A 13,725-nucleotide genomic window follows, 5' to 3' on the forward strand; every position below is an offset into this window, starting at 1 on the left:
ATATATGTCCATATGTTATTAAATACATTTCAGCTGATTAGAATGTTGGTAATCCCATAATTTGGGAATTACAACTTTAGAAACACGTTTTAATGTGTCTAGTATCACCAAGCCTAGCCACATTTAATCTTGACATTTTAATTAAAATTGAATGGGAAGGGAAAGACTATATGTCTATCAAATGGGCATGGCTAAGAGTGCATAAATAATATTATTATTTATGTATCTTTTTATAGTGTTGGGGATTGCCCCAGAGCCTTACCCCAAGGCCTAATGCATGAAAAGTGCATTATTTTTTTAATTGAGAGTGAGAGGAAGGCATATAAAGGAATTAGTTAGGAGACTAATTTGAATCTTCACTAACTGAGGTAGAATAAACAGCCCAAACAACTAGAATGGTATTTTTTAATCTATGCTATTCTTCAGAGAAAAATAACCAAGTAGCATAATTCAGCCTCAATGACACTCTCAACAAGAGTACTTGTTTCTGGTACTCACCTGATCTTTTGAAACGATGGCCTATGCTTCGAGACCAACCAATGTGATGGATTAAGGGGCTGTGCATATGGCACCAGAAGTCATCTGTTCTATCTTCACTCTCTTCATACACTAGTCTCAATCTTCCACCAATTACACTTTCCACTACCGCCACTCGTGTCCGACACAAATGCCTCTTGTCAACCACTTCTACTCTCATGCAAGGCTTAAAAGGATACTGCATACTCTCAGAAACCTTAAAATAAGAACAGACAGAACTGTTCAGAATTCATGAAGAAGGTATATAAGTAATTTTAATAAATAATATAAAAAATACTGAATATACTCGATATTTGACCCAGGTCACCCAGTTCATGAAATTAAAACAACTCCTTAAAAAAAATCTCAAAGTTATTCTCTCTTAAGAGCTCTTCAGTCTTTTTAAGATCCTGTTTTTACCTTTTGTGAGAAATCAGGAGGAAGTGTTTTGGCACCAGTAAGTCTTTTCACTAAAAAGGCTTTCCAGTTTGTATATTTATGTTGAATAGCTGAAACAAAACAAATAACCAGTTATACTTCAGAAGGAAGTACAATTGCTTCCTAAATTATTTGTTAAAAAAAGTAATATATTTCTCTGTCAGAGTATTAAGGTTCTCAAAGTAACAAAAATAGAGAAAACATGTTTTGTTAGTACAAAAGTTCCTTTCATTGAAAAGTATTATTATCATTATTTTTTAAATACTTATTTTTTTTAGTTTTCGGCAGACACAACATCTTTGTTTGTATGTGGTGCTGAGGATTGAACCCGGGCCGCACGCATGCCAGACGAGCACGCTACCGCTTGAACCACACCCCCAGCCCTGAAAAGTATTATCTTAATGTCTATATTACTTTAAGATTACTATGTGTGAGACGGCACCAAGACAGATGTACTTACTTCTTGGAGGAACAAGAGGTTTTCCACTGGCTGCACACCAACCAACTGGATGGATATCAGAACCACATATATTGCACCAGAAGTCCAGACCAGAGTCATTTTCAAATCCTTCATATCTTAAAAGGGCATTATAACCTGAGACCAAGAAATCAATCACTACATGAGGCAAATAAATAAGAAAACCTTGAAGAAAATGGCTGTCAAGCTTTAGTGTGCATCTGCAACAGAACCACATGCAAGATCTGTTAAGAGACAGAGGTTGGGTGGTTTGAGAATTTACATTTCTAATAAGTCCCTTCGTGATGCTGTTGCTACTTTGAGAACCATTTGTTCAATGTGATTAATTCAGCTGTTTTTAGAGCATAGCTTCCTGCCTTAAATGCATTTCAATTTACTGATAATTTCTCAAAATTTAGGAAAAAATGTTGTGAAAATAAAAGAGAAAGTTTTGATAAATTAGTAAAACCTTGTCAAGTCACAGAAATCTAGCTGAAGTATATTTAAAAAAAAAAATCACTTTATTAGCTGATCAGGTGTGGCCAATTTCTCTAAGATAATTCTCAATGTGGCTACTTCAACAATCTTAAAATTCTGTCTCATTGGGATATAAAATTTTAAAATGCTAGGTACAAAATTCAGTAAACATAAAAGTATGTAAAATCACTTAAAAATTATGTCCTAGGCAAATAATAAGCTTTATTTTCTGGAAAAAAATGTATACTGTGTTTATAATTTAGCAAACTTTAAGTTAACAGGTTAAGGCTTAATTTGAGGCCTCTACTGAAATAATGGTCAATGTATTTGTATTTCAGGATAGAAGCCAAGTTCAGCTTGCATTTTCTTATACTAATAAATATTTAAAGCATTATATTTTTAGTTCTAAAACTCAAAGAACAATTCATGAACTTGCTAAATATTACTGAATTCTATGATTAATACAAGGCTTAATTCTACAAGATCAAAGTGATTTAAAAGGAGACATGAAGCAATTAGATAAAACAGAAATGAAAAATGAAAGATGGAAGTTAGAAATAATTCTTAGATACTAAATGCATTGTTGTTGTTGTTGTTGTTTTTTTTTTTTTTGAGTACTAGGGATTGAACCCAGGGATGCTTAACCACTGAGCCATATCTCCACTTCTTTTTAATATTTAATATTTATAGACACAGGGTCTCACTAAGTTGCTTAGGATCTTGCTAAGTTGCTGAGGCTGGCCTTGAATTTGCAATCCTCTTACCTTAGCCTCCCAAGCAACTGGGATTGCATGCATGTGTCACTGGACCTGTATAAATGCACTGAATTTAAAATGCAACGGACTTAAACATTTGGGACATAAACAATATGTTATTTTAAATTATAATGCTTATAATACAAGCACTTAGAGGATGCTTATATAGTTATGTAAATATTTCAAGAAAAGGTAGGGATTGAACTGGGTGGTGATACAGCAAAGTACAGAGCTTTGGACAGTCACTTGCAATGGTGATCCCGGGCATATGACAAAAAACAATGTTGCATTAAGGAGAGAGACTAGATTCATCAGAACAGATGGTTTATGATGGGAGCAATAAGTTTGATGAGTGGTGTATGATAAAACTCATCAATATTTGTAAATGGTGGGTGACCATTAACATCCTTTAAGGATGAGGAAGCTATTAAAGATTCAGAAAAGTAGAATTAAAATTATATTTAGGGGCCCTGGGATGCAGCTCAGTAGTAGAGTGCTTGCCCAGCATGTGAAAGGCCCTGAGTTCAATCTCTACTACTGTAAAAAAAAAATTTGTTTCTGGATGCTATTACGCCTGCTTGAAATCCAGGTGGCTCAGGAGACTGAGGCAGGAGGATTGCTAGTTGAAAGCCAGCCTCAGCCAAAGTGAGGCGCTGAGCAACTCAGTGAAACCCTGTCTCTAAATAAAATACAAAAAGGGGCTGGAGATGTGGCTCAGTGGTCAAGTCCTTTGAGTTCAATCCCCGGTACCGCCCCCACCCAATTTTTTTTTTTTTTTTGTTTAAGGTAAATTAAAGTCTTACAGCAATATAGTGTGGGGCAGTATGCAGAGTGTTCTGAGAAGAATGACTAGAAATGAGATTCAAAGAGGAGGATTACCCCCTCTCACAGTAGGTAAGGATAATTCTCCTTATCTGAGTGGTTGCCCTTCTCTAAAGTACTATAGTATACTACTTACTTTACCACAGTACCACTGATTGAGTACCTTGTTGCACAATGCCTGTATTTAACATTTGGCAGATATGAGCTTACTGAAAAAACAAACCTTATATTTTCACACATCAATTGTCCACACTGTCTAATGTACTAGGATCCCTAATATGAGCCATAAGGTCCCAAGGGCCAGGCACAGTAGAGGCCATAGGAGTGAAGAGTAAGGAAGAAGTGAAGATGTACAACATTATCAATAGTGTTTACTTTTATCATTATGTACTGTATAACTTTTTTTTTTTTTTTTTTAGTTATCTCAACTTTTGTTAATTTTCAAAGTATTTCCCTATATAAGGGTTGGCAAACTATATTTTGGCCCATTTTCTGATGAACCCAGGGAACTCAACCTCTGAGCTATATCCCCAGTCCTTTTTATTTTGAGACAGAGTCTCCCTAAGTTGTCTTGAACTTTCAATCTTTCTGCCTCAGCCTCTCAGTAACTGTGATTACAGGCATATGCCAACGTGCCTGGATGATTTTTTTTTTTTTTAAATGGCCTGGTATCTAAGAGTAATTTCATAATTTTAAATGGTTGAAAAGAAAAGAAAAAGGAAAAGCAATATTTTAGTAAGATGTGATAATTCTATGAAATTCAAATTTCACTGCCTATAATAACCAGAACACAGTCCATTTGTTCATGTACTGCTATGGGTGCTTGAATGTTATAATGGTAAAGAGGATTATATGGCCTACAAAACTGAAAATATTATTTGGCTTTTTATAGAAAAAAACCAGTCAATTCCTATTCTATGTCATATCATTTATCTGGCAATATTTGCAAAATTTATAAAAATACTTTTAAAAATTATGAGTGTCATTGGCATTTTCTAGTAAATGATCATGCATGCTTTTCACCTGCTAATTTTATAATTCCAGCAATCCAGAAGACTTTGGTAGGTAGGCTGCAGTCTGTATTGGGAACTTCTACTCTCACATTTTCTGAGATATCACCCCAGCAGGTCCCCATAGGTGCCTGTCATATAAAAATTAAATTATCATCTTATTAACATAAGGCCTAAAACATATTATTCAAAAGAAAAGAAATTAAGCATTACCATCAATAAAAGAAATAGTAAACTAAAAATGTCTTTTTAATTCATTCAATTCCCTCTAAAAGGTAACTGTCATTCCCCCTTAACTGAAATTCTAATCAGAAGAGGTCAGGGTCAAGATTAAACTCAAGATAAAGACAGAATCTCTATATATTAGACAGATTCATGTTCACTTCAAAATTCAACAGTTTTAACACAAGACTTAAACAACAACTTTCCTAAAAGCTGAATACAACCTTGGTAGACTTCATGAGATAAAGATGATTTGAAAAACTTATTTTTAATGCATACACTTATCCTAATCCTTAATTTTAAAAGATGTAGTCAAAGAGCAGAAAGAAAAATAATTCCAATCAGCAATGAGGTTTCCAACAACATGAATAAGAGAAACAAATTTAGCTGTCTATATTTTCAACTTAAGTTTAAGTCATAGAACATAAATACATTCTTTTAAGATAGACAAGAGGGAAAAAGCATTGGAAAGTTATTTAAAAAGGTGGAGTTGGAAGAGTTTTGGGAGATGCGTACTATTGAAAATCATTAATTATTTCAAACCTTGTCATGAAGGAATTACTATAAAGAGAAAACTTCCAATGTTAAAAATGGTAATCACTAGCCTTCACGCCAAATGGTTATAAGATGGGCACACAAAATGGACTGTGCATCACAAAGAGATTTTCCAAAATATAACACATTCCCAAATTACCATTTCTATTACATTTTAATCCTTAAACCATAATGCAATTCATAATTATTTGGAGTTTATGCAATGGTAATTTAAATCAAGTAAGTAAACTTACAAATATATATAAATGCAGATAATTATGAATTGTTTCTGAGGCCCTAGATAATCAACTCTTCATTAAATATAATTTAGAACTTTGGACATAAGTAAAAGGATTAGGTGAGGTTATAAAAGATAACATGAATAAACACAGAAAAAACAAAGTAACCTCAAAGTTCAAAGATAAAGAAACTAAGACATCCAAGAGTTTCAAGAACTAGCCAATTTGTACACTGGGAAAATGTCTTCCATAGAAGGTCCCTCATACTTTGGTGGTGGATGCTAACCCAACAAGAGGTTAGCCTAAAACAATATTTAACTCCTATCCTCTCAATTGTTTTATGAAATTTCTAAAGGACAGGAAGAGAATATCAAATAACACTGAAGTAGGACAAGTCTAGAAACCAAAGACAGAATCAACTAATGGCTACCTCTTTGAGTTGCAAGCAATGAACATACCTCAATAACTTGGAGACATACCCAATCTTGGCTATTTCTGATTCTGGGAGGGAAAACATACCTATCTCCCCATGTTGTGCCAAAAATATATTCATTATGACGACTACTTTCCTTTTTAAATTTAAAGATTGGGCCCTTAAGGTTCTGCTACCTCCCCCTACATCATTCTAGACTATAGGGCCATCCCTATTGCCAGCAGTTATGATCAGAAAAGGAAAGGATGGAAGGAAGACAGGTATCAAAGACTAAGCTAATGTACATTAATACAAAGACCATGTAATTATTTCTGTAAGGATGACTAATTAGAGCAGACAGATGCAGTAAAATGCAAGCATACAATTGTATTCAATTGAACTAGATAGAGTTTCTATTCCTCTTTGCTTGACTGCCAAATCTGTGAATTTGGTATATTTTCCATTGAGAAGAAAGAGGTATAGTTATACAGACAAGCTGGAGTTTTTAGGTGGGCATGTGGTAATAAGTGAATTTGGTATAAAGGATTCCCTTTGGAGCTAGATATGATAATCTGTCATACCGACTTTTTTTTTTTAAGTCTTAGCATTTGTTTGGAGAAAATAATTTTTAGTCACATTTTATTGAAGAAACCAAGTGTCAATAATGCTCATTTAAAAAAACAAAGATAACCTTCACTTTAGTGGGAGATCTTATTTTTTGGTTCCTACAGTCTGGATTGGTATAGGAGAAAGTAGCAGAAAGTGACATTTGTTCTTGCCTGTAATGTTGTGGTTCTGCTAGGCCCTCTTAAACCAATCCATATGGTTTACTCTAAGAAAAAAATGAAGAAACAAAAACAACAAGAAAGAGCACCACAGTCATAGTATAGTATGTGCTCAATGTGTTGAACAATGTGATTTCACAGATATATCTGCCCTTTTATTTAAAATGAATATTCTCAAGTATGGAAGACTAAATGACCCAGGGCTTAACAGCCATCTTCATCCAAGTCATCTGTCTTCTCTTGCTGGCAGGAGGGATACCTCTGAAAGTCTGGATTGGCATAGCATGAACTAGCAGAACCATCATTTACAGGTAACAACAAATTTACCTTCCAGACTCAGGACGCGAGGTCCACCTCAGGCTCCTCCCAAACAAGGAAGATCTGCTCCACCACTTCCTGCTCCAGGGCCACTCGTGAGAGCTATCTGGGAGCGACTCTCCTTCCCTGCAAGGTAAGCTGTCATCAGGTCCTGTAGGACATGGCCAAATCCAAATGCTGAGGGATCCCCAATACAAATGTATGATAACCTCTATCTGTCTGTTTGTAAGAAAATAATGGGGCTGGAAGTCTTACTTTCAGAACGTTAAGAACATTCTCAGATAGTCCAGATGGCCAGTATTCAGATTCTCAAAGGGCACACATGATGCTTAGGACAGAAATATAGATTTCCCTCCACAGAGCTGCCAACCTATAATGTTATTTTGATAACCACAATCTTTAATATATTAGCAGATACATAAGTGGGTAGAGGTTAGATCTGAAGTTGTTACACATAAGTAACCAAGAAAGACTCTATCCCCATGGTATGGCAAATGTACAAAAAGCCACCATTTACATACCTTAAGACTAACAAGCATAAAATTACTAAAGTCCATCTGGCAGAGAAGGATGATATATTATTTGGCCCAAAAAGAGGAGCAAACATTAAAGAAAGAAATAAGAATTCTACATACTACTTACTGAATTGGCAAGAAGTAGAAATAAGAAAAAAAAAAAATGATTGTTCCCACCTTCTCCAGAGAGTCCACTCACCTTTAGATACTATATCTATTTTTTGAGGTGGTGGTGGCAGAGAAATGGGGAGTTCAAGGAGACTACAAAAGGAAAATAAAATGCTTGGGGTAGAAGATGAAGGATGAGAAAATGCTATGCATGCGTAAAGATACAGGAAGTGAAGATCACGAATTTGAAAGGCTTTAAACAGTCCATAATTAAAGAACAACAACAAATTATGTTAAAGCTAAATTGGTTAAGTACTAGGAGACTCCAAATGAGAATTAAAAACGACTTTAGGGAATAGACAACAATTAAAACAATACAAGATTTACTTAGGCTTTTCTTTTCTGCCAATATATTTTTTTTTAAATTAAGCTTTAAAATATAAGACAGGCAATTTTCATTTTATGAGGGTTCATTAATTTCTGAGAATCTGTTTCATAATATGTAGCTCAGATGGAACCTGAGTAGTGCCAGAAACTAATTTATTTCTATTAGAAAGTCTGCAGTCTAGAATGAGCACTAGAGATTCTTCTTTAGTTACAATGGAGATCAAGTCCTATTATTTTCAGTAAGAATTTTGTGATGTAGATCAACGATAGGGTGGAAAATACTCCACAAAAAAACAAAAGATAACTTGAAAAAGATTACTCATATAAACATATAGCTGAGAAAAAGATCATGCCTTTTAATACAAACTATTGCTACTATACATATATACAAACAAAAGGATGTTCATTTTTCTGTCCTTAAAATTTAAAAATTTAGATATGTATAAACAAGAAATACAGATAACTTTATTCCTTCAAAAAATGCTATTGTGCCAGGCGTAGTGGTGCACGCCTGTAATCCCAGCGATTTGGGAGGCTGAGGTAGGAGGATGGTGAATTGAAAGCAAGTGAGGCACCTAGCAATAGGGCTGAGGATGTGGCTCAGACGTCGAGTGCCCCTAAGTTCAATCCCCCCGATACTATTAAAAAAAAAAAAAAATGCTAACATTCTTGTTGGGTATGAAAAAGAGAATTAGAATATGTCATGTAAGTAATACCAAGTATATCTGAGGAGGCAGAATGGAAAAGTATGAGAAAAGCTTTAAAAAGTTGTAGCATACATGTATACAAAGAAGCCTTTTTTTTGGTTGTGGTACTGCTGATTGAACCCAGGGCCTTGCACAAGTTGGGCAAGCACTATACCAATGAGCTATACCCTTAGCCCTTTATTTTGAGACACAGTGTTAAGTTGCCCAGCTGGCTTCTAACTTGATCCTCCTGCCTATGTCTCCTAAATAACTGGGATAACAGGAATGTGTCACAATGTTCACCTTACAAAGGACTTCTTTTTGGTATAAAACTATAACTATTTTCAAGGGAGAAATGTTTTAGCAATGACAGAATCAACAAGCCATGAGAGTATGTAGTTTAGGTACCAAATAGAAGGTACCTTAAGTCTGTAAATCTATAACTGAAGAAATATGATTTTAACTTTTGTATAGTTTCATGTACATTTAGTATTAGCACATGCTGGCCTGCGTTGTAATACCTAGGAAAGAAATCTTTTACTTGATTTTACAAGGTAAACAATGAGAAGAAATGCTATAGCTTTTATTTTTTATTTTTGGGGCAGATTTTTTTTTTTAAATTTTTATTTCATACATTTGATTCAAGTGGGTTATGAACTCCCATTTTTACCCCGTATACAGATTGCAGAATCACATCGGTTACACATCCACTGTTTTACATATTGCCATACTAGTGTCTGATGTGTTCTGCTGCCTTTCCTATCCTCTACTATCCCCCTCCCTTCCCCTCCCATCTTCTCTCTCTACCCCATCTACTGTAATTCATTTCTCCCCCTTGTTTTTTTTCCCTTTCCCCTCACATGTAATTTTGTATAACAATGAGGGTCTCTTTCCATTTCCATGCAATTTCCCTTCTCTCTCCCTTTCCCTCCCACCTCCTCTCGTCCCTGTTTAATGTTAATCTGCTTCTCATGCTCTTCCTCCTTGCTCTGTTCTTAGTTGTTCTCCTTATATCAAAGAAGACATCTGGCATTTGTTTTTTAGGGATTGGCTAGCTTCACTTAGCATAATCTTCTCTAATGCCATCCATTTCCCTGCAAATTCCATGATTTTGTCATTTTTTAGTGCAGAGTAATACTCCATTGTGTATAAATGCCACATTTTTTTAATCCATTCATCTATTGAAGGGCATCTAGGTTGGTTCCACAGTCTAGCTATTGTGAATTGTGCTGCTACGAACATCGATGTAGCAGTATCCCTATAGTATGCTCTTTTAAGGTCTTTAGGGAATAGTAGTTTTTAAAAAGTTAAAAAAAAGGGCTGGGGATGTGGCTCAAGCGGTAGCGCGCTCGCCTGGCATGCGTGCGGCCCAGGTTCGATCCTAGTACCACATACAAACGAAGATGTTGTGTCCACCAAAAACTAAAAAAAAATAAATATTAAAAATTCTCTCTGTCTCTCTCTCACCTCTCTCTTTAAAAAAAAAAAAAGTTAATAAACATTAAGTGATTTAAAGCAAAGTGTTCTGAATAAACATAAATCAACTAACTGATACTGGAGTTATCCAAAAACTTTGGATATCCAAATATCCAAAACAGTATCCAAATCTATAATAATTTTCCACAATTTATAGATATGGATACTGCTTTTTGGGACTTAACAAATTACTATTCAGCTACTTAAAAAAGTAATAAGAGTTTCTTCATCGAAAAAAGATGGAAGTTGGGGACAGTGGTGATGCCTGCAACTGCAGTGACTCGGAAAGCTGAGTCAGGATTGCATGTTAAGGTCAGACTCAGCAACTTAGCAAGGCCCTGTCTCAAACAAAACAAAACAACAAAAAAGCAAAAATTAAAATGGATTAGGTGAATCAGACGATTTTAAAAGGTCTCTCAGTTTGTGATCACAAAATTTAGGATTATTTTAAAGTGGCTTAGTGGTTTCTAACCTCAGGGACTGCCAAGGAAGGGGTGGACCAAGGGGCTTTGGCAGTATTAGTCAGTCCTGCCAAACCAATCAGTGCAGTTTCCTTTTACCCTGGCTGTGTTCTGAGGTTTGAATCAGATTTATTAGGTTCTGTGATGTAAGAGTTAATGTTCTGATAGTTAAATATCTGAAAAACTACCACCTTGTTAAAATGATATATCAGAAATATGGAAACATAATATACAAATTTTGATGAAGTAGATATATTGAAAAATAATGGGTATCCAATTCCGTTGTAGATTATTTTTAAAGTCACTATTGTACTTTCATCAAGAGGCTATAGTTTTAGACACAGTTTGCCAAAACTTTGTTCCCAGAAGTTTAAGAGATACGTGATGGAAAGAATTCTATTCTTGAAGTACTAATTACAATAATATCTAAGTACAGAAAGAGAGGAAATATTTATGTGGGATCCTTATTCCAGAAGAGGCTGGGTTAAGTTAAAGAAGCCAGACACTTAAATGCCAATTCTTGTCCCTCCCCAACACACACACTTTTTTTTTTTTTTTTAAATTGGTGCATTATAGTAGTACACACTGATAGGATTTGTTGTTACATATTTGTACATGCACTCAATATACAATATAACAATATAATTTGACCAATATCACTCTCCAGCACTTCCCAATTCCTGTTTCAATTAGAACAGCTCTGTCTTCCACATTACACATTGGGTGCTTTTTTAAAAGTAAGTTTGAAAAGAATCCCCTAGGATCAGGGAAAGACTCCTAACCTATACTAATGTAGGTGAGATGGCAGACAGAGTCCACAAGAAGACGCCCTACTGATGAACCTACGTCAGTTAGAGCAAGTATCAAGAAGACTCTGATGGTACAAGGCAGGGTCTTCAGCTCCTGATAAGTTTCCTAAAGTCAAAGCCACCAACTCCCCTTAGAGACAAAATGATCTTGGGGGAGGACCATGAAAACTTAATTCTAAAAGACAAAAAAATTGAGTTTAACATGAGCTCTAACCTCTTAAAACAAATGGCTTCAAATGAAGATCCTGATTAAGATAATTTATAAAGAAAACTCATACTACTAAGATACTGAGGAATTCTCAATATAAAGTTTTTTCTAACTGATAAAGGTAAGATTAAAGTTTACCCTCAATTACCATCTTCAATCCCACTCCCTTTACTCCTCTCAGCAGGAAACCACAATTCTCAGTTTAGTATTTATCCTTGCAAAACTTTTTCAGTGGACTCTATTTTCTAACCTGTAAAAATAGAATAGTAGTATATATCTGACAGGAAAAGAACAGAGGTGAGTTGTAAGGCAGATGATGTTTTTTTATTTTTAGTTTATCAATGTCTTGGGCAGAAGGAGCTAAAGACCTTTTATAGACCATAATTTTACACTAAATTCAATTGAAGAAGAAGAAATCCGCCTATTTCCAAGGTTGTAATTACGTGCTCTATGATAGAACATTTTAATCTTAAAAAAAGCAAAGTAGAAAACAAAATTAATCAATTTCAAATAGAAGTTTTCTCACAAGAATTTTATATTTTTGGTGGTACTGGGGAATGAACCTAGGGTCTCATGCATGCTAGGCAGTGTTCTACCACTGAGCTATACTCCCAGCCCTTGTGAAATTGTACTTTCAGAGAGGGTCTTGCTAAGCTGCCCAGACTGGCTTTGAACTTTGTGATCATTCTGCCTCAGCTTCCCAAGTAAATGGGTTAAAGGTATGTACCACCTAACCAGGCTCAGAAAAAAACCTTTAATATAGTATAACTGTTCAAAGATATGTACAGGAACTAAAGTGTGCTTTTGGGACTTTGAAATGCTATTTTTAAAAAATCCTGACTACTTATATAAAATGGGCTGACCTAGTTAATGCTATTAAAACATAAAAAGCAGATCTGAAGAGATAGGAGGGCCTTTTAGAAGGAGAATACAGACAAATGTTGCAGGAATCTGGGATGAACAGTTAATTCTGAGCTTCTCAGGACTAGAAAGCAATATTCCAAGACAAGAGAGTTATGGATTTGCTACTTAGTTTTCTAAAGCTGTTGGTGCCTTGCATGTAATATACTTTACAATTGTGACACTATCATCAACATTACAGCAAAATAAATCACTTACTTGATGAGATATGTATATAAAAATTCACTTCAGGGGCTGGGACTATAGCTCAGTGGCAGAGCGCTTGCCTAGCATGTAGGAGGCACTGGGTTCAATCCTCAGCACCACATAAAAAGAAATATATAAAATAAAGGCCTGCTGTCCATAGACAACTACCAAAAAATTAAAAAATTAAAAAAAAAAAAAAAAGAAAGAAAGAAAAAAAAAAAAGAATCCACTTCAGGTTGTTTTTAGAAAGGCAGCATGTCACTAATGGTTTAACATTTATACTTCCAACAATAGTAACAACCCCCAACCCTGGGGTAAATTAATGAACTGGGCTTTAATTTGTATTTCTACCACTGAATTAATATGCTAAATTGTGATCAAAATTCTTTACTGGCCATGAAAGAGTGGAAAATTCATTTGGATTATGATAACAGGAAACCAAACTGACTTTTGTTCACATGATGTTATTTAATATTTGGCTATTTAAAATAAAGTCCTAAATCCAAAAAATTTCATTATTTTGTAAATTCCCTTTCCTTTTTATACGTGTACAGAGAATCTTTAAATATTTATTAAACTTCTAGACAAGTTAAAATATTGGAGAGAATTCATCACAGATAAATCAAAAGTAAAAATGCTTGTCATCAGACATTTTTGACACTAATTTTGAAGTACTTCAGATGCTCTGAAAAAAACACCTTTAAAAAAAATAGTTTTAGTTGTAGGTGGATGCAATACCTTTGTTTATTTATTTATTTTTAATGTGGTGCTAGGGATTGAACCCAGGGCCTCACATATGCTAGGTAAGTGTTCTACCACTGAGCCCCCAGCTCCAGCCCCCGAAAAGAACAACTTAAAAATTTTTTTTTTTTTGTGTGTGTGTGTGTGGGTGCTAGGGATTGAACCTTGTGCATGTGATGCAAGCACTCTACCAACTGAGCTGTATCCCCAGCCCTTAAAGGGTTTTTGATGATACATATCAT

At 34.9% G+C, this 13,725-nt stretch overlaps 1 protein-coding gene across 10 annotated transcripts in view; it reads right to left on the minus strand.

Annotated features, from left to right (window-relative positions):
• Mbtd1 (mbt domain containing 1) overlaps window positions 1-13,725 on the minus strand; it is a 64,299-nt gene that overhangs the window by 20,684 nt on the left and 29,890 nt on the right. For all 10 annotated transcript variants that reach the window (XM_076871659.1, XM_076871660.1, XM_076871658.1 and 7 more), the window contains 4 exons: window positions 4,489-4,606; window positions 1,415-1,549; window positions 937-1,025; window positions 499-733 (listed from right to left, as the gene is read on the minus strand). In XM_076871659.1, the coding sequence (XP_076727774.1) occupies window positions 499-733; window positions 937-1,025; window positions 1,415-1,549; window positions 4,489-4,606 (577 nt within the window). The remainder of the gene's footprint in view (window positions 1-498; window positions 734-936; window positions 1,026-1,414; window positions 1,550-4,488; window positions 4,607-13,725) is intronic.

Source organism: Callospermophilus lateralis, chromosome 11, assembly GCF_048772815.1.
Source record: "Callospermophilus lateralis isolate mCalLat2 chromosome 11, mCalLat2.hap1, whole genome shotgun sequence".
In the NCBI taxonomy this organism is placed as follows: domain Eukaryota; kingdom Metazoa; phylum Chordata; class Mammalia; order Rodentia; family Sciuridae; genus Callospermophilus; species Callospermophilus lateralis.